This window comes from Typha latifolia, chromosome 4 (assembly GCF_019914945.1).
Source record: "Typha latifolia isolate L0001 chromosome 4, TyphaL0001v2, whole genome shotgun sequence".
Lineage (NCBI taxonomy): Eukaryota > Viridiplantae > Streptophyta > Magnoliopsida > Poales > Typhaceae > Typha > Typha latifolia.
The window spans coordinates 7028535-7051080 of NC_133089.1; the positions used below are offsets into that span (position 1 = coordinate 7028535).

Below are 22546 nucleotides of genomic sequence, written 5' to 3' on the forward strand. Positions count from 1 at the left end.
AGAATTAGATCCGACCCGAATCCGCACAAATCTTTTAATGATGAAACCAAATCCAACCCATTTAATATATCGATCTCTCTCCCGCGTGCACACACACAAAGAAGACAAAATATAGTATCAGGCTTGTATACTATCCTAGCTTGAGCATTACACGTTATGAACTGTCATATCTATGCTTAAAGATGAAATGAGCAATGCGCACTTGTGGGCTTGTAGCCAAACTACAAAAGCATCTGTGAAGAAGCACAAACCATATTCATCTTTTAAGTCTTTACAGCAATCCAGATGTAAGAAACTAATAAGAACTTATATTGTGCAGTACAAAGAAACAAAAGGCATCCAGATGTTCTGACAGCACCGATTGCATAAAAAGAAAAGCAAGTGCTAAAATGAGGCTGAAAGAAATCAGCCATCGTATTCTCCTTGCGCAAACTTGCTCTCAGGATAAAAAACTGCAACTACTTGGCTTCCGCCAAATTTCCTTCCGTTCAACCCTTGCCTAGCTTTCGATGAACCATCAGTGTCCGCATACTCCAAAAATACCTGAAAGTAAGAGAATGATCAAACTTCAATGTGATCATAGTGAGAAAGGAAAAGCTTATCTCTCAGTTTTCATTTGGTCTTTGTTGATCTAAGATTTCAACAAATGAAGTAATCACATATATTAACTGTGCCACATGGAAGATGCACAGACAAATTTAATTACACTTCATAGTATCAAGCAGGTACAACAAACTTATGGGGAAATGATAGGCAACTATTCTATATTCTACAGCAGAGGAAAAATATCATGTCGTGTAGCAAACCAAATTCATGCTAATGCAGACTGACCTTTCCAACCCCAGGAGCAGGCTCTCCATTTGGCCCAGGTCTGGGGATCACAACGTTGACCAAGTTACCTGCAGGAATTTAAAGCAGGAATTTAAAGCAGGTACAAAATCCAATTGTGGGAGTTTTCAAATGGAGTATGTAGGAATATAAAGCAGGTTAACAAGAGATAGTCCAGGAGCAAACACAGAGAATAGAATATTCAGTAGGTTAAACCTTGAATGACATAATGACAGATTAGAAATTTCTAATAATAAAATCAAATTTTAGATAGCATATCACAGTTTTAAAATGCATAGCCAAGGAAAAACTACAGTAACAGGTTGTAGTTACCATATTTTCCCCCTTCTCCCCTCATATCTTCCATTATGTCCTCATATTCATCATCATCTCTCAATTCATCTGATCCAACAACTTGGGTTAAGCATACCACCTTAGTAGGAAGGGATCCAGCCTGGTAAACAAGCCTCTGCACAAAAATACAACATGTTCAAGGAAAAATACTTGAACAAATTCAAATTTGTTCCAGAAAATCCAGTAGGAAACAAGAAACACTTAAAAGTCTCATATGCAGAACATTGATAATGGGACCTAACAGTATTAACAGTTGAAGCGACTTCCAGAAGATTGCAGCAAGCAATGTGTCATTTCCTCTAAATCCCCTTAACCAGCATCAGTGACAAACTCCAGTCAGGCAATAGCATAAGTTATCAAAAGACCAATGAGGTTGCAGGATCTTCTTGTCTATGAAATTATGAATGATGTATGTACATAACTCTACCACTTCTGACAAAAAAGGAAATATTGTCAATATTCTGTCAATTTGAAAGAGGGCAAGCCAGATCATTTAGGCTTATACCAACAATCCAATCATATACAAGCTAGATAGATTGGTAATCAACACAAGACAGATTCTGTTTTCAACATAGCTCCTCACTAGGTCCATCATATGGTTTATCATCAATCTGGAAGCTCGGGTTAACTTTTCACACTTTTCATCAATATTTAACTTTCCACAGCAGATTATTAACAGAAGCATCATATACACAAATTGAGATGAAGTATCAACTAAAGATTTAATAAGCATGGTAAATGGTAATTCTACAATCAAGTTTGTCGGCCAAACCAATGTCCTAAAATTCAGGATCGAGACAGGCCGCTAGAAAAACGATATATATCGACCATATAGACTACCCGCATCGAATCAAACTATTTTTTATTATATAAAATTCTAAATTTTATTTACAAATGCAGGAAAATTTATAAATATTTAGAGAAAGTGACATAAAAATAAGAAAATAAAAATTTACTCACATATAAAGGTTAAAAACTAAAATAAGTACTTGTTCAAAATCATGATGAATTTCGAACCAGATCGATAAATTTCTAAGCTCGTAAATTACCGTTGTGAAAGCAAAATGAAAAGAGAAATCTATCTCTCTTCATTGTTGTTCTGTAGTAGTAAGAAGGAGGAGTTAAAGGGTGAATGAAAAAGAGAAAAGAGAAATACCAAAAAAAAAAAATACTTACCCGAGTTCACCATAGTGTGAAGCAGCCAAAATAGCTCATTGGATTGATGAAGTGTGAGAGATAGAGGAGTGTGTGTGAGAAATAGAGTAAAATTTAAAAATTTGGAAAGAAGGCAGCTAGGGCCATCAATCACTAATATTCCCCTGTCAATCTATTTAAATCTGGCCTAAATATTTAAAAAAAACTCATTTCAACTAGTTTTGACCGATACAGCAGAGATGGATTGATCGATATGATTGAAACTAGCCGATCCCAGACCAAAACTAGTAACCAGACTGGCCCGATATTTCTAATTGCAATAAATAACAAATATCATCGACTGGGTATTGCAGCAGGAAGAGTTTTTTCAGCAGACATAACTTTTCGGTATAGTTAGTTCTCAGGTACAAAATAATTGAGTATAAAAAATAAAAAAAAACTGAACATTTAATTCTAACTCTTGAAATGCCAAAAACTAAAGTTGGCTAAGTTAGTTTTCCGAAACCAACTTCAATATTTATCAAGAGTAAAATTTAGACTGAAAATCCTCTAATTGCTTCAACTCGATTTTTATCTATAATAGTTTTTACAACAAACTTTTACCCAAATCATGTGAAAAGTATTTATAGAATGACGAGGAAGAGTGAGGTAAGCAAGAGGAAAAACACCAAATTGTCATCCTATTGACAGCTCATGCATAACAATCTTAGAGCTACTAATATCTAGCTAAAATTAAAGCATTACAATAAACTGCCAATTAATACATATTGACTAAAAGCTTTTTATCTTAATGAGTAATTAGGGTAATTTAATCATAAATAAAGATAAAATTAAAATCATATATTATATTAAATAATATCTAAATACTAATATATTATAACTCACATTAGTTTATATAGGAATCTACATTTAGCACACACCCATAAAATCCAATTGAAAAAATTAGGGATTATTAGCCGATCACTATGCTGATATTTAAACAAATTCTTAACAACCAAGGCTACTCCAATTTAGCCACATACCTATCATACTCATAGCTCTTGCGCTAATATTTACCCGATGAAAATGCACCCAAGTAGGGAATGGTACATGCAAAACCAATGCAAAGGTTGCTTTCCGCATGGTATGTTGTTGGGAAGTGAAGGAAATGAAATAGGTATTTTCAAAAAAGCACCACTTTATATTATTTCGTTGCAAATTTGCAATAAGTGAATCGAAAAGTGACTTTTCTAACTTTCCCTAAATCATTGGACTTCCCTATTTACTTCTATTTTTGGCCCAATTCAGTTCCTCTCCATTAATTGCATGTAAAGTATCGACCACTAAGTTCTTACAAAACTTTATATCTCAATCCAAATTATTTTATTTCATGTTTTTTTCCTTTATGTATACCCTTTTAAAATATGTTATTTACATGTATACCCCTCTAAAATTGACATCTATGTTTATCTCTCATAAAATCCATAGTTTTCGCATGGAAACCTTTAAGAACTTTTTCTTGGATCCCCCTCAAACCTAACTAACTATTAATATTTCATTAATTTGACTATGAAAAGAAAAGGATACCCTTATTCTTGTTTTTTATATATTCTTTTCAGTTAATGATATTTATGTCTTTCTATATTTTAAGTACAAAAGATTTTGCTTATAGTTGTCAAAAAGTATCATAAAGTGTATCCGTGGAAAAAAAATATGGCTTTTAAAATTTAAAAGATTATACATATAAATAAGAAACTTTCGAGGGTTATAGATGTAGATAAATGCTTTTAGTCTACTGACTGGTTTTGGTCTGGAATAGGCCAATACGAATCATCCAGAACTCAGCAATATTAGCCGAAACTAAATTTTTCTAAGATTCAAATCGAATATAAAATATATCTAACATAGCAGGCATTAGTAATTAATATGCTCAACTGCCTTCTTTTTAAATTTTCAGTTTTTACCATCTATCTGTCACACACTCTCTTTCCATCCTCATATTTCAACGAGCTCATTCAGCGATCGATCTGATGAGCCCCTCCAGCTAGAAACTAAATTTTTCTAAGATTCAAATCGAATATAAAATGTATCTAACATAGCAGGCATTAGTAATTGATATCCTCAACCGCCTTCTTTTTAAATTTTCAGTTTTTACCATCTATCTGTCAACATTCTCTTTCCATCCTCATATTTCAACGAGCTCATTCAACAACCGATCCGATGAGCCCCTCCAGCTACTCCAAATTTTGATGAACCCGAACAAGTTTTTTTTTTCTCATTTCCCTTTTCTCTATTTCTCATCCACTTTTTTAACTCATTTTTTCTTACCGCTATAGACCAACAGTAAAGAGAGATCTCAATATTCACTGTGTTATAATTTATAAGTATAAAAATTTGTTAAATTCAAGTAGGAATTCATTATAGTTTTGAGTGAGCTTTTCTTTAGTTTTTAGGCTTCATATATAACTAATTTTATTTTCTTATTTTTCTGTTATTGTTCATAAATTTTTAACAATTTTTCTGAATATTAAATAATATTTAGAATTTTACGTAATTTAAAATAGTGCAATCTAATACGGGTGGCCGATATGTATCGTTTTTAATAATAGTCGATCCCGGTCCTAATACCGAGTTTTAAAATCTTACTTTTAAAAGCTTCAACTTTCCAATATCGCTTCACTTCGCACACTTCCTAACAACTAAAAACACCCTTTTAAAAAAGTGCATGATAAAAGATAGAATGAAATGACCTTTACTTGGAAACATACTTTTAAATCACGTTTAAAACCAATAACTAGGCTTTACACCTAGGGGCAAATCAACCAACTCCATGTCTAACTAGACATACTAGACTTTATTTCACCAATCATCATCCACAGCTTCCTACCAGAATATGGTATCTCAAGACTAAAGAACTTCCTTCACAGCCAAAGGATCTTGTTCGACACAATACACAGGTGACTTACTAGCCTTTTTATTCCTTCGAACTTCTTAGCACTTAATTCTCATCATCTACCAGATTAGATTTTGGGACCAATTCGTCTTCTCGATCCATCAGCATTCTCTTCTTAGACATTAAATTATCTTCAAAGAAATTGGCATCCCTCAATTCAAAAATGACATGAAAATCAAGACCCAAAAACTAATGCTGACCTGGTCTGAAAATATCCAACAAAAGCACATCTTTAAGTCTTTGGTCCAAGCTTGCCAAATTTTGGAACCTGGCTTTCTCACCTAAGCTAAGCATCCCCAAACTCTGAAATAGCTTAAAGTCGGCTTTCTAGTTTCTATCCTTCCAGAATTCATAGGAAGTTATCTCCGTCTTGCCATGGAGAACTCAGTTCAAAATGTGAACAACCGACACCAAGCTTTCCCCTACTACTGACGGGGTAACCCTAATGATATCAGCATGACACATATCAACAAGAGTCATGTTCTTCCTCTTAGCAACTGAGGTGAGTAAGGTGGAGTAACCTCACAACTGAACCCGTGCTTTCACCTAAACTCCTGGAAAACATATGGTGTACTCTCCACCATGATCAGATCTGAGAATATTATCTTTCTGCCCTTCAGATTAGTACTACGTAAACTACTGCATCACTTCCATCTTTTGATCTCAACAAATAGATGTAGCATTATTATTTTTTCCAACTAGATCTTGTAGGTGTGCGCTTATGTCATGAAATGAATTTTCGTCTAAAATGAATTAGGAATCTATGGTGGAGACCAGTATTCTTACTAGTTTAGGGTAGAAATCACTTGGATTGACCGAAACAAGCCCATTTTTTAACATACTCAATTAGTTTCTTACCAGGACAGATCCGACCTGGATCCTAAACTAATATTACTTTACCCTCCTCTTTTCCATGCTCGCTTTCCTTTTCAGTCTTCCCCTCTCCTGATACATTCCCTTCCTCCGATCAAATGACGGCAATTAGTTCTCCGATGATGTAAGATTTTTTTTCTTCTCTCTATCCTTTTGTAGCAAGAAGACAGAGAGATAACAAAGTTTTTCCATGTCCTTTTTCCTAAATATTTAGAATTTTTCAAGCATTTTAGAATAATTTTTAGAAGTTTGTGTAATCTAAAAATAGTATGATACCAAAGTGATCAATACTGCTGATATGACTAATACAAATCATTTTTTCAAGCAGCCAATTCGAATCCCAAAACTAATACTTAGAATCTTACTAAATGTAGCTATCCATATAAAAAAAATATGAGTTGCAATTATATTAGTACTTACATATTATTTAATTAAGTATATGATTTTATTATTATCCTTAATTAATCATGATTAAATTACCTTAATCATTTATTGGTATAAAGCCATCAATGGGCATGTGTTAATTGCTTAGTTTTATTACCATGCTCTTGTTCTAACAAGATTTCAACAGCTCTAAACTTGCTATGCATGTGTTGTCAAATAGGCTAGCAATTTGGTATTTTTTCATGTGCCATCTCACTCTTCCTCTTTATTCTATAAATGTTCTTCAGGTTACTTAAGTAAAAGTTGCCTGTAACAACTGATCCAGACAATTGAGTTAAAGCAATTAGAAGTTTCCAAACAGAATTAGAAACCTCTTGGTCAAAATCAAAATTGGTTGCAAGCAAATTTAGTTTTTGTTCAAGAATTGAAATTAAATATCATGGTCATATTTTACCGTCAAACTTTTCGGACCTAAAAACCAAGTGTATTGAAAAACTTTGTTTGTCAAAAATCCTCATCCTACCAGTCTATTGGTCAAAATTAAATAGCCAAAAAGTAAATTGGCTCTAATTAAATTGGATATTTATTATTATTCATATTTAGAAATACCGGACCTTTCTACATCCTAGGTTGGTACCCATATTTGGACTTAACATGAGCCTAATATTAGAATATAATGTTTGGTAAGAAAAGCCACCTTTTGAGTCTACACAGAAAATCAAGATTTAAAATTCAAACTATTATGCATCACATGAAGGTTGTCCAGTAGAAACTCTCACGACAGAAAGGGCGGGCACTCTCAGCTCAGAGAAGAGCATAAAAATTCCAAATGGAAGAAAAATCATTAAACCTGGCCGCTGCTCGCTCTTTGATCAGTGATTCACCGGCCAGGGACGGCCAGGAACTCATCCTGGCAGGTCTGAACAGTGTGTGCACACTAGGGATTCAACTATAATATCCTGGAGGCAGTATTTGCATAAATCCTAGCACAAAGAGGGCCAATATCTATTTTACAAGGGTGTCTACTTGCCACACACTAAAGAAAATGTCGCAACTAGGATAATTTAGATCTAAAATATTTGGACTAACGAGTTTTCTACAGGCAAATCAGATCAATAGAACTTGACAGCATCATACCCTACATGTGCCAGCTTTAGGTCGTTAACCAGAAAAACTATTTACAAACATTTAATTTCACCCCCAACTAACTAAGAGGCAGCTTATGCTAAAAGACGGTAACTGTACTCAAATATACTATCAATATGAGGCTCATATACTTCTAAATATAGTGATCATGTATCCAGACAAGATAGGTATCAAAAAAGCTAACAAGTACATTATAAAGAGTATACTCACAGAATAATGCATGGATTTTGTCATCAATTTGTTTTTATTAACAATAAAATAAAATGCATATGAAAGATCCACTAAGACATGCTCCATCAAGTTCTCCTAATCCCCAAGTATCAACTCCAACCAACACTTCATTTGCTTAATTTTTCTCAAGAACTAAAGCCTTCAATCAGCCTTCACATTTCCACAAATGTTTATGAAACTATAAGAGATAGATCATCCTGTTATTACGTTATATAGAAAAGGAAAACAAAAAAGCTACAAAGGTAGAAGACAACGTGATACAATCGAACTTATAAGATGCAACTGCAAATGAAACAAGTAGTTTATTTTGAATCATCAGCTCCAATTCATAGTAAACTTAAATGTAAGTTTTAAAAAAATATATAATTTGCTTTTTACCTGCAATGCCACCTGTTGTTGTGCCTGCAACAATACGCTTTCTTGCTCTGGTCTTGGCTGTGTGGCACCTTGGTTTGCACGCCTAACAGTAAGGGTTTTATCTCCCATCTTGATGCCATTAAGTGCTGCACATGCAATGTCCGTGACAGAAAGGTCTTGATAGACACAGAAGGCATATCCCTTTGAATTACCAGTTTCCCTGTCCTTTACAAGATCAAATCCTCGAAGAGGCCCAAAGGACTCGAGCAGTTCCCTAACCTGAGCCTCCGTAAAGTAGTATGGAAGCCCACCAACAAAAATACGATCTGGACCTTCTAGCCCACCAGCAGAACCAGGTGTAAGCCCAACTGCAGCAAGATTAAGATTGGGATTGGGTTGGCTAGGTCCAAGTGCAGCTGCTAGAGAAGGGTTGTAATCACTTGGCCTTCTGACTTTAACTGGAGCACCCTAAACATGTTCATGGAGATGAGTGGGCAGTTCAAAGGAACCTCACAATCCGTAACATAACATAAAAATTGTATTCTACAGAGAGCTTTTGAGAAATACATACCTCAAAAATTATGCCATCCAAGGCCATTGCGTTGCTTGCTTCTTCAACTGACCTCATCTCCACAAAAGCGAACTTCTTTTCATGGTTTATATACACATTGACAACTGCATCACCTGAAGACAACCAAAAGGGGGGACTCATCAATTGACTTAATGAAATCAAAATTTCCAAATGCAGAGATATCTGTTTAATAGTAACCTGGGCCAGCGGTGTTTCCTCCAATAGCAGACATAACCTGGCTAAAGAATGTTGCAACTGACTGCAGATAAATTTCCATGGAGGAAAAAAAAAGGATCAGTTCTGCACAAACAATACAACCTAATAGAATTTGTGCTCCCCTAAGTAATACCCAAATTTGAAACAGTACCCATATTTATTCCCCAAAAGAAAAAGCATAGTAGCAGAAAATTGTTGAAATGCAACTACAATCTGGCCTGAGGCATAAAAGACAACTATATTTTAAATAAATGAGAAAAACAGATTGCGTCTTGAATGAATGCAAATAGCAAATGTTAGAAACTGCAATCTTGAATATAACAAAATCACAGGCTACAATGCTCTAGAAATGGAGGAACTTAATCTCCAAAGATAGAGGGAAAACATGACCAGAAGAACTATAGGAAAATCACCAGAATAAGGTCATTTCCTAATATAGAAACATAGCAGAGATTATGGCCCTCAAAGATTAAGATTAAAGTAGATAGTAAATCCATATTGCAGCTTAAGGCTTAGCTACATTTCTTATCATAATACACAAAAATATCACCTTCCAAAACAAAATCAAAGTGAAGCTTATATTCAATATGCAAGCTTTTACTGAGCAAAAGGTGGAAAAGGCAATTTTCCCAACAGTTGATCACAAAAACTCTGGGACAAATGGCTTTTGTTTATATCACAACATTGTGATGCTATTAATCCTGAAGTAATGAGTTTATTTGCTGATCTCTTTGAAGGCAGTTTCAAATTTCAGACTGAATTATGCCCTAATTTATGTAATTCCTAAGAAGCAAGGGGCTTACCTAATGGAATGTTTCAGACCCATCAGCCTCTTAAAAGCAGTTCTAGGATGATCACACAGAAGTTCTTACAAACTAAGCAAAAAAATTCTCAGATAATAGATGGTTGCCAAAGTGCTTTTATATTGAAAAGAGAAGTCTTGGAAAGCATGGAAAGTGCTCGTAAGATTTTATTTCATGCAAAAAAGAACGAGAAGGGACTTCTTCTGGAGCTGGACTTTGAAAGGAATGTGACAGGGAATTCGGAAGGATGGGAATTCTTGATTTGCAGAATATGGATGTGGTTCTTTTGGCTAAGAGGTGGTGGAGGTTTATGAACTCTGACCATCAGTTTTGGGCTAGACTTATCAATCAAAAGTACTATGAAAGGTAGTGAACTAAAATCTTAAGCATTTCTTAAGCTGAATGCTCATATAGACGTTCTCCATTCTGGAGAAAGATAAAGCAAACAGCTACTACAATCAAGCTGGAATGATTTGAAAATCTTAAATCCATTCATTTTTTGAAAGGGCAATTTGCCTAAGGGATTGTAAATTGCCAAATTGTGTAGTCTCTCCCAGGTTTTTCTGAGATTGCTTAGGGTGCGGACATTACTGTCTATGAAATTTAAAGGAGATGGAATAATCTGTATTGAAGGTACCTGGATCAGTGATGGCCGTGCCGTGCCGCGCCACCATCGGCACGGCACGCCTCGGTATTAAAATTTAAAATCTACATTACAATGTTTTATCTTTAGATTATTTTTATAAATAACCTATTTTATTAAAGATAAAACAACAATTGAATATAAATATTATTCAACACATAATATAATTGAATACATTCATTAAAATTTATATTAATGATTAAACACTCCATAATATGATTGAATACTCCATAATATAATTGAACACATAATAACATTCAATACATAATTGATAATAGTTCAATAAGTAAAACTAATATCTAGTTGAACGTAGAATGACGAGAAGGATCAAAGACTTCATTTGTTGGCACAAAAATAACACGGGAATGTTGCGTTAAATACTGTCGATATTCTTCAAAACTCATCCATTGATAATATTGTTCGTTATAACGTCTCGCATAGTCTTCATACAAATAAGAATTTTGTAATTCTTCGATGATATGAATATTGAATATGCACGGGAACGACCGGTACCAGCATAGGCACAGGCACACCATAAGCATATGCAGATTGTGGATATGAAGTATAATAAAAGTGTTGTGGCTCTGGTGGGTGTGATTGATATGATGGTAATGATGATGAACTCATATCATCCTGTGGGCGCACCTCTCCTGATGTCCTACTACCTATAGACTCAACTCCTTCCCTCATCTGACTGTAATCATATTGAGCTTGAGATTGTCCCTTTCCTTTCTTCTGTCTCTAATAATTTCAATTTTGTGGTTGTCTAGGCCTGACAAATGAGTTGTCATTCCAATTTTAAAAAATGGCAAATAAATTGTCATTTCAAAAATGACAAATGACAAGAGTTAATTAATGGAAATAAAAAAGTTTAAAAAAATAGGTTCCACGTGTCATATCATGTTTGCTAAGAAAATAAGAAAAGTTGATTTGATAAAGATTGATGAAAATAGAAAAATTTAAAAAAAAATGTCTACATTGGCACATGACCGGCACATGGCTGTGCCGGATCGGCACGAGGGTGTGTCATAGGCACACCCCATGCCAAGTGACGTGCCTCTACTGGCACGGCAAATGTCGATCGGCACGAGGCATGCTGATCGGCATGGCCATCCTTGACCTGGATGCACATCTATTGTAGGAGCAAGATTTGATAACACTATACTAGGAATATATATATATTAATCCCTTTGCTGGTGTAAGAATAAATCCAAGGGAGATTTGAGAAAGACGGAATTTTTACAGTTAAATATTTTTGTCATTTCTTAACAATGGTTGTAGGCTATCAAATATTAAACAAAATTCCTATCAAAGATAAGAAGGCGGGAGGATCTTACAGTATCAGCTCCCTCCTTTTGTCTTGGGCAGGTTTTCAGTGACAAGAGACAGGAAAGAAAGTTGTTACCAGGTCAAAGAAAAGAAGACATGTATGCCTAGATGAAGATTAACAGATGCTGAAAGTTGTATCAGAAAATTTGTTCAGTATATATACCTTTTGGGGTATTTCCATGAATATTGCTATGTATTTTGTTGTAAATTGGCCATGGATGGATGTGAATGTATTAAAACAATGTTAACAGTTGTAGAACTATTACCTATAGGTAGAGAGTCATGAATAAGTTTCAATGAACCAAAAATAAAGGATCCTTGTCTAAAGGGTGTCCCACTAATAAGCATGGAACAAGCCTTAGATGTCACACCAAGTGTCGCTCATCTTACAAATGGCCTCAAAGCCCGAAATGTCAGCGACATTGAAAATTCACAACCCTTTCTATGACAATTTCCAACGCAATCATAAAAATGAAGTTTTAGACCAATGGACTAACCTATCCACAACATATTATCAACTCACGCTGACTCAGAAAGCCCATATACAACACTAAGCATGCAGCCATGTTTAAGACGGACATAGCTGTATACAGAGTCACAAACATCACATTTAAATTGGACATCTTGCAGATGAAGAAAATAACTGATCATTAACAGGTTCAGAGAAAGACACAAACAGCAATAGAATAAATGAGAAGTTGTTTAATCAGTTTAATTTTGTTAACAAATAGTCAAATATTGCAAGAAGAGTAGGTTTTAACTTTTAAGCATAACATTGCATGAAATAAAGAATTGGCCCCACAGCAGAGGTACTTATTTTTGCAAAAGTAATTACAGGCATTAAGGGAACCTAGTAGTCATGCAGATCAGAGTTGTCAAGTGAGAAAAGTGAAGCAGACGTGTAATGACCTGCTCATTAGCGGTAGGGGAAAGGCCACCAACATACACCCGCCGAGCATGTCGAGTTGCCTAGAGATACAATGTTTTGTTACATCATGATTATAAGCCCTGTCCTAGATATATATATATATATATAGATAGATAGCAAACTAGCATACCTGTTGGGTCATTGCTTGCACTGGCATTAGGGGAAGAGTGGGTAACTGTGAGAAATGCAGACATCAAATAGCTACATATACTACAAATGGTTTGCAAGACATTACTGCACAAATTGCAAAAAAAAAAAGAGTACGCAGCAACCAACTAGAATGAGTTTAAAATAAAAACAAGCACCTGTCCAGCTGCCAAGGAAAAGACATTAGGAAACATTCCAGGGATAGCAGGACCAGATCCAGGTAGCTGACCTGTACAACCAAACTAAGTTAGACTGCAGTGTACACCACTAAGCTTCTTATAATGGTTAGAGAAAAAATTATGCACCATCAACATTTTAAGTCCTCAAAGATTGATCTGGCCTCCAGAAGAGAAATCATCAGAAAAGAATAGAAAGATTATTCAAGTACTAGAGTATATATTTGCAAGACTACCATAAATGAAGTAGTTGCCAATTAAAGACGATCAAGATATCAAACCGGTGCACTGATTCCTCCTTGTACATAAAAGCTACAGTAGTCGGCTCTCGCCCATTGGCAGCACAGTGGGACAAGTGGCCAAACATTGCCTTCTTACAACAACATACACACACAAAACAAACAACAACCACCAAAAACAAGAAAACAACCAAAAAATTGCTCAGTTACAGAATTAGATCACTAATTTAAAAGAAAAATAGAGCAGGAAACAGTAACAATAGATTTACAAATCTAGATTTGACTGCGATGAGATTCAAGTCATGATTATCAGTATGTCATAAAAAATTGCTTACCAAAGACACACCATGCATTTCGACATAATTTGCTCACTAGACAAATAATACAATACTGCAAAACAAAAACCATTTTACAAGTAAAATGTAATCGTACCTGTAGCAATTGCACCAGGCATCAAAGCACTTGCAGGTGGTGCCATGTCAAAACCGCTGATGCGCTTGCTGTTTTAGATCAGTCAATTAAAGATTAGTAAAGGGGTCAGCATAAAAAGACACAAACTAGAAAACTTGACCAAAGTATAGCTTACTATCAACGGTTATTTCTAACTAAATACATGACCATTAGATAAAAGAAACATTACTCTCTTGCCTCGAATTTCACCACTTTTTTAATAAAAAAAATTTACCACTTAAGAAACAAGAACAAGAAAAGTAATTCTGGGAAAGAATTTCTTTATCACCCCATAAAACCGAACCACCTTTAAAATGCAAGAAAGGTTTTGCATCATAATGTTTTCAGTGTATTAAAAGGCATTCCTTGGCAAGGCGGCACACCACCCGCCCCGGCAAACAAGGAAGGTGGCCATCACTTGACAGGCAAATAGCCGGGGCAGTCTTGGCAGGCCGAGGTGGCCCTAAAACTATCTCACCCTCTCTCGGTCATCTCCCAAGCGACGGCAAGCAAACGACAACGGCAAGCGATGGCAAGGGAGAGGCTTACAAGAATGCGAGTGGAGAGGCCACCTGCTTGCCATCGTCGCCCGCTTGAGAAGTGGAGAATGGAGAGGCTCCTTATCTTCTTCTTCTCCTTTTTTTCTCTCTTTATACGTTGGGAACGCATTTCTCCTTCATTTCTCTCTTTAAAAATGTTAAACCGCCTTGGCGCCCGCCTTTCAATATGCTGATATTTTTGGCAAACAATTTTATTTAAATAAACATATTATCTACCAGATAGCTTTTATATCTATCTAGGGGTGTAAACAAGCCAACTGTGCCTCAGCCTCGGCTCAGTATTAATTTTTGAGCCTAAATTTTTGTCCAGGCTCGAATCATCTCAGTCCAAGCCGACTCATAGCTGAGATCGAACCATAAACAAGCCTATTTTCAAGCTTTATATGAGTTGACTTCACCTCGATCTAATGGTTATAAATATTATACATAGTATATGTATAGTTAACACATAAATAATATATATATATATACATAACTAATTCAAGTTTATCGAGCTGAGCCTAAGCAAAAGTCAGTTCGATCTAATGGCTAATGGTTATAAGTTATGCATAATATGTATGTACATTAATATATATATATATATATATATATAATTTGAGCTTACCTAGTCGAGCCTGAACAAGTCGACTTCGGCTCAAAATTAATTTTGAGTCTAAATTGATAGCTCAGGCTCCGCTAAGCTCAACTCAAGCCAAGCACAACCAGCTCATTTATTTTGACAGCCCTATATCTATCAAAAAAACAAAAATGCAAGATGATTTACACATTCTAAAATTCAAAAATCAGAATATGAGCATGCTTAATTGACATCAGCGACCAAGCGGTACGACAATTTGAATTATCCCCATATTTATTTGTCATATCTTGTGCTAAGAACAATCAGAATGCAGTACCAAATCATTCCATGAACAAAAACAGAGAGAACAATCATTTCACATACATGAAATGAAAGACACATTATTTAAGGAAAAACATAACACCAGAAGATTTAATTGTCATATATCTCATAATATTAGTTTGTTACCTTTTTGATCTTGAACGAGAGCGAGAGGGAGAAATTGACCTGTGATCAGATCTGCCCCTCGATCGAGAGCTAGAACGATGTCTATGTCGTCCCTCACTCCGCCTAAAATGTAGATTAAGACATGGATTAGAATGGAAAAGAGAATGTTACACTTAATAACATACAAACAGCACAAAAGAGAACTGTACAAGTAATAACATACTGGATCAGTTTGAATACAACCCACACCAGATTGCATGTGGATGCACTTTTGAGAGTGAAAATGAATGAGATATGGACCAAATAAGTGAATAGTGGTATAAGCCATATCCATGTCCAAATTAGAGCACTGGAAATTGATAAAATGGATATCAAAATCACGATCCTGGTCGTATGATCCTACAGTTTTAGATTTTGTGTTTAATATCTTCTGTAAACTAAGAATGGCAGTCAGTTTACACAGACCACCGACATTCACATTCATCTACCATCACCGACATTGAACACAGTTGTTACCCAATTCTACATATCAATCTGAGACTGCAGCAAAATTCCTACCTTTTGTCATCACCTATCACAAACAATCAAATCAGCGATCTGCATATATACATATACACACATCAACATTCACTCATCACAAGTAAAAGATGGCATACTAGAAGAGAATAGAAATTCTCAAGTAGAAAAGACAGAAGCACCCCCTATAGCCTGACTACAGGAGAATCCCTGCAACCGACTGCCAAGTGCTCTAGGACGTATTCCTGCACTAAGCAGCCAAGAACAACAACCACAGGAATTCTCCTGTGGCAGGTTGTTACAAAGACAAACATATATTTACTCTAATTTCCTTCCCTTCTTGGATCTTACGGTCCTCAATCCAATCTTACGATTCTGATCCTACAGTTGCCCAATCGATCCAGTGAAGTATCCCGATTTTAAAAACATCGGGATACATTTACATCTTTTAGACTGATGTTGGTAATTTGATATGAAGCGGATCTCAAGTGGATACAAATAGAGGTCAAATTAACCAAATGCTTACCTAGTTTAAATAAGAATCATATATTAAACTGATAAAAATCTATCCAATATTATTGATCTGTATAAATGTTTCAGTAATAGTGAATTATTATTTATACTAGACTTAGTTCAATCCACATTTACCTTAGGCCTTGTTTGCTTTGAGATTAAGAGAAAATCTAGAATAGCTATTAGACTCTTAGTCCAAAAATTGTTCTAATCAAGAGTAGGGAATTCTAATGTTTACTTGTAATCTAGAATAATGGTATAATAATTATCTTTGATGTAACATAAAGTTGAGCTAAAATACAAATAAGAAGTGAGAAATGAATTAAATACCTTTATTTGGCATAGACAATGCATGCTTACAAGTATACAATATAGTAAGATAGGTGGGTAGTAGGAGAGAGGAACAAGGTGCAAAAATTGAGCGGGAAATTGAGGGGAACCTTTTTGGATTGTGGAATGAAATAGGCAGGTGATAGGAGAGTGGATTTTTAAAATAATTTTAGTCAAATAAAGGGTAAACTTGTGGTTGGGTTTATGTGTGGAATAATTTGAATATTGTTTCTAATTTAGATTTAAGATACTTTGATGTTTCTTTTCGTATCTATTATAGTGTTCCAAAATGATAATCATGAAATAAACAGGGGTTTAGGTTCTGGGGTATCAAATTAATAAGTAAAAATGGGTTGGGTAAGGGTAGAGTGAAGTGAAGGTGCACCTAAGAGTGGCATTTTATAAATAATCGCATATCAAGATTCTTATACATAAAACATTTAGGTAAATGAATTATAACTTACATCTAGGGGTGAAAACGGATCGGATACAAATTGGATAGTGCTCAACCCATATCTGGATACATATTTTTAGTCCAGATACGATTCAGATATGGATATTAAACAGATAGCGAATTGTAAAACCGTATCCTAATTAAACGGATATGGATAATTTTCAAATAGAGAATCGGATTTTAAACAAATGTTGATCAAATTTTAAACAAATTATGATATTTTATTTAGACATAATGAACACAAAAATATTAAGAGTTTCACAAAGAATAATTTTTTCGTATGTCAAATACATATAAATTAGAGGAATTAATTTCTACAAATAATATATAACACCTCATTAGTAACAATATCAATATTTACTATTTAAATAAGTAAACTAAAAACTGTAAATTATTCAAAAAAATATGTGGGTAAACAGATATCCGATATCCGTATCCGAATCCAAAATTATATCTGACCCGTATCTGAATTCGTATTCGGAATTTTTTCAAAAATTCTACCCGTAACCAAATCGGATAGAAATTTTTTATCCGAATTCGATTCGAATCGGATCGGATAGCGGGTTGGGTCGGAGTAAATCCGACCTGTTTTCACCCCTACTTACATCCATATCATACTTGGCCCGAGTCAAATAAGATATAGGAAATACCATATCTAGTAGTCTCTAGATACAGAACCAAGTAGGAGATCATTTTAGTCTCTATCTTTACCATATCAAATGGTCAATGTGTATTGCAAAATCAAGCTCACAAAAACATAAATTCTCAATCAACTATTAATAACATATGTAATGGTTCTCCCAAAAAACTCCACATAAACATCTCTTATTAATGCCAAATTTAACAACTTACAACATGCATATAACAAAAACTTAAACTAGGTAAATTTTATAGAATTAACTCCTTTTTGCAAGTCACTCACAGCCCCACCCTTCAAAAACACATGATGATCATATATGACATGCAAACAAAAGTAAACACTACCCATGATATCCTACAGGTTGCATTTGCTAAAAATTGCCTTTATGGATCCACCATGAGAGAAATTGGCACAAAGGGTGTCCTTAGGAGATAAGAGCAATATTCGGCAAGCAAATTTAAAATTTCATCTATAAATCAAGTTATCCTACTTTTTCTTCCCTTCGTCTTTAGGAACCAAAAGTAGTTTCCTTTTTATTCACAGAAATTATTGCCCATTCCCCATTGTTCCCACTATTAAACAAAATTTATTAATCCATTTATGAAATCCTCATTGGCATAGGTGCCATAAATCTCAATTGACTGTGTATATTCTGGAAATTTCACTCTAAAGCCTCGTTTACTTTAGGAATAAAACCAATTCTAGAATAAATATTCATTTTTGATATTATCAAAATGAGGTCTTTATTCCAAAAATAGCTATTTTTATGTTTAACTATATTCTGGAATAAAAATGTAATAATTATTTTTGATGTAATATAAAGTGAAGGAAAAGATAGAAAAAAATATTTTATTTTTTATAAAATTATCATAAATGCCCTTTGATTTGATATAAAGTAAATTGATGTAATAAATTTCAAGGATAAATTAGTAATTAGGTTGGTGAGTGGTATAAAAATATAATTTTGATGAATAATTTTATATTCTATAATGGGATTATTATGATGTTAGCGGTTATTTTGGAATAAGAAAAAAGTTATTCCTAAAAAAACGGAAGTTAAATAATCAACCTAAATTTTCGACTACACCTACCTCCTTCAGCTAGAATAGTGGAATTATGAAAAAGAACACTTATAGATGATTGAACAAGAACTTAACTTTGGGTTATTCTATATTGTCAGATATCTACAGTAATGGGCTTCCATATTCAGTAGTGCTAGTAAATAAACAAATGATTTTGTAAAATGATGCATGGGTAATTCAAAGACTAAAGGAGATAGCACAAGTGTGCTAGACAAGCACTTGCCCCCTTAATGGAATCCATCATGTCAGAGCTGAGCATACTCTTTTCTAATTAGAAACCACCAAAGAAATAGAAGCAAAACAAGAACAACTTCTCCTTCTAAAAGATGGTTGTTCAATAACTCAAAATAGGCTTCACTTCATGCATGGGTTACATGAATATCAAAAAGTACTAAAAACCCCTTCATATTCCCACACACAATTCCAAGAGGCCTATTTACAAAATACTAAAGGACACTTTAATAGATAGTATAATAATGTTTCCATCAATCCATCTCCCACCATAACGATAGGAAGTCAAATAGTCAAACTTAAATGAGAGATAACTCATGCATGCAACTGTGCAAGCAAGAGTTGGGTAGTGCACTCTATACGCATGGTTTTAGGATTGGGCTTAAATAGCTAATGACTAATAACAAGATGAAGATGTAAAGTTGTAAACATCTTCATGCTACGTGCATAGCACAAAATACTTTGATATAGAGTCTCGGCTTCACATCATAGGCTCTTTAAATTAGCTTGCAACATTTAGCTTGTATGGCATTTATCACAGATGCTACCAGCATCGATGCATAATATATATAGTTAGTTTTCAGAGCTAAATATTACTTTCAATGATATCACACATGTAGCATCAAATAAATAAAGACATGTTCTCATTTACTTCCTTAACTGTTCGAATTAAGATCAGCAATATTGTACACAACAGAATATCAAACATAAGTTTGAGTATATCACTAGAAAATTTTCAAAAATTAAGTTGTTCCAATCTTTAAAATTTAAACATTTTTAATGTTACACTAAGAAGGCAGTCATTCCTTCTAAAAACGGCTGGACTCCCATTAAAACTAGGCCCTAAAGCTGGACAACATTCATTTACATCTTCCAATTCAGAAAAAATGTATTGGTTTTGGCTCAAAATATATCTAAAATTTCTTGACTGCTTCAAGTTGGTGTTTCTGCTACTTTTCAGTATCTACAGGTTTGCTAGTTTCAACCAATTCTGACTACTACAACTATTTCAATTGGAACACAATATATGAGCTTGAAGTGGTCAAAGAAGAAAGAAAATTAGGTCATCATTAAGTTTCTGTAAGTTTTATGAAAGAGTGCTTAGGACTCCATATATATATCTGATAGGGCACAAATACACGGTGCACCAAAGTTTACATTACAGCATACACCTATTTTCATGATAATGGATGAATTTAACATGTAACAATATAAGTATAAATAAACAATTGATATTGCAAGATTACACATTATTTCTATAGTTAATTTCCTGACTTAAATTATAAAATCACACACTCACACATATAGCATCAAAGAATGGATGAAAATGTATCCTCGACTCCTCGTTTACTTGATTCATTACTTCCTTACAATATCATGGTTTAGAGGACATGAAATTGAAATAGAAGAAACTTTACACAAAATTAATGTAAAACACCACTTGAGGACATCAATATATTTTTAAAAGAAAACTTGTAGTTGGACATGTTCCAGAAGATGACATAATATTGAAACAAAATTGCATCTTGTTCAATCCCACAAGACAAATGAAGTGAAAAGAAAAAATTCCAAACACTATACACATGACTAGATGAATTACAATCTGCTTCTAGAATAAGAAACATGATGATGACATAACACAAATCAAGAGTGCATCTGGGGCAAATATTGCATCAAGTCTACTGACTCCCCTTAAACATTTTAATCACAACAAAAAGAAATATGTAAAACAGTAGAAGACAATATCACAGGACAATGCGGCTTTTGTACCTATCACGGTCTCCACTATGGTGGAGACCACGGTCATAGTCATCAGATCTATCTCGACCATGCTCCCTCTTTTCACTTCGCTCTCTGTGGTCTCTGTGAGGACGATCACGATCCCGATCGCGATCCTTATCCTTATTCCTTCCCCTCTCTCGGTCCCTGTCCCTTCCCTTTTCCCTCTCCCTATCTCTGTCACGGTCTCGATCTCGATCCTTCTCCTTTTCTCTGTCTTTCTCCCTGCTTTTAGAGGACCCTCTTTCATAATCATGAGAATTATACTGCAAGTGCCAACAGGTGCTTGTTAGGAAAAAAAAAAGGAACTCATCAAAACACGATCTTTTAGAAACAAATACAGTATACATCAATGAAACAAACAATCGGCATGCATGAACTAAAATGCATCGACAACGAGCATACTGTAAGTTTCAGCAATCTTGATTCCAATCACCAACACCTGACGCAATCAATTGGACACCTGACTATTATTAATAATATGAAATTCCCTCCGCAAACAGTAACAAAATATAGAAAGATTTTATTCCACGAAAAATAAAGGGCAAAAAAGTGTAGCACTCTGATCCCTTTAGAAAACCGAAATTCTAATAAACTAACACTACAACTCAAAATCACCTCTAAAAGAGGCAAACCAAACCAAAATTTCGATTCTACAACCCAAATCATCAATATCCTGAATTATCATAAAAAACATAACAGGAACAAATTCTCTACCAAAATTATCATCGTTCAGACGTGAAGAGAAAACCGATAAAACAATAGAAAAGGAAAAGGTATTCGCCGCTAGAAACCAAAGAAAACCTGGGATCTGGAATCTCCTAAGTCGTCGAAGCCGCTACTCCTCGGCGGAGGCGAAGAGTCGCCACCGTATCCGCCATAAGCGCCACCGTTGCCCTCGTACCTCTCACCGTAGTCGGTCATAATTTGACCCTAGTTCCACTTTCTCTTTTCGCCCTATGTTGTTTTTCTTCCCCCTCGCTTTTCCGTCGACTAATTCTAGGGCATGGGGCGGTCGGATGAAGCTACAAGTAGAAAGCATTGGAAGCGGATCCGTTGTGGTTGCGGTTGCGGTTCGGTTCGAAGTATGACTTTTAGCCCCCTTCACTTAAGGAATAAACAAAGTACTGTTTCACAATACAACTAATTATTCCACGATATCAGCTAAACATCGTGATAGACATATTCCAGAATATAAATATTATTTATTAAAATTATAATTCATATCACACACTAATCCAATTACTAATTTACCGTTGATTTAACTACAACCCCTTTTAAATATCTTATTATAATTTATCACTCATCTTATCTCTCTCAATCATCTTATCATAATTCATTACTCATCACTTCTCTCTCAAACATCTTATCAATATCTTATCATAATTTATCACTCTTCTCTACTCTTTTATTTTATATTAAATAAATAAAATTCAATTTAAACAGCATAAAATATCAATAATTTAATATTTCATCAACTTAAACATGTTTTAAAACGTATTATTATTAAATATTATTTTCATTTTATATACTTAAAATAAATATAAATATTATAAAATTATTAATAATATAATATTTAATCTATATAATAATTTATTTATAAATTATCTTATTATTAAAATAATTTTTCTATATACTAATTACATCAAAAATATAATATTAATTAAACTAATATT

At 34.3% G+C, this 22546-nt stretch overlaps 1 protein-coding gene across 3 annotated transcripts; it reads right to left on the reverse strand.

Annotated features, from left to right (window-relative positions):
- Positions 1 to 234: 234 nt before the first annotated feature.
- LOC140787420 (splicing factor U2af large subunit B-like) lies at positions 235 to 21952 on the reverse strand. Of its 3 annotated transcripts, XM_073136327.1 has the most exons (13): positions 21675 to 21952; positions 20862 to 21136; positions 15347 to 15448; positions 13745 to 13812; positions 13056 to 13126; positions 12881 to 12925; positions 12732 to 12791; positions 9030 to 9090; positions 8832 to 8944; positions 8282 to 8728; positions 1162 to 1297; positions 832 to 899; positions 235 to 543 (listed from the first exon to the last, which is right to left on the reverse strand). In XM_073136327.1, exons 1-13 carry the CDS (start codon positions 21792 to 21794, stop codon positions 406 to 408), a joined length of 1704 nt encoding a protein of 567 aa, XP_072992428.1. In that variant the 5' UTR covers positions 21795 to 21952; the 3' UTR covers positions 235 to 405. The 3 variants fall into 3 exon arrangements, with proteins under 3 accessions (XP_072992428.1, XP_072992429.1, XP_072992430.1); XM_073136328.1 differs by lacking the exons at positions 13745 to 13812; positions 15347 to 15448; positions 20862 to 21136; positions 21675 to 21952 and adding an exon at positions 13203 to 13397; XM_073136329.1 differs by lacking the exons at positions 13745 to 13812; positions 15347 to 15448; positions 20862 to 21136; positions 21675 to 21952 and adding an exon at positions 13310 to 13396.
- Between the last annotated feature and the right edge of the window lie 594 nt (positions 21953 to 22546).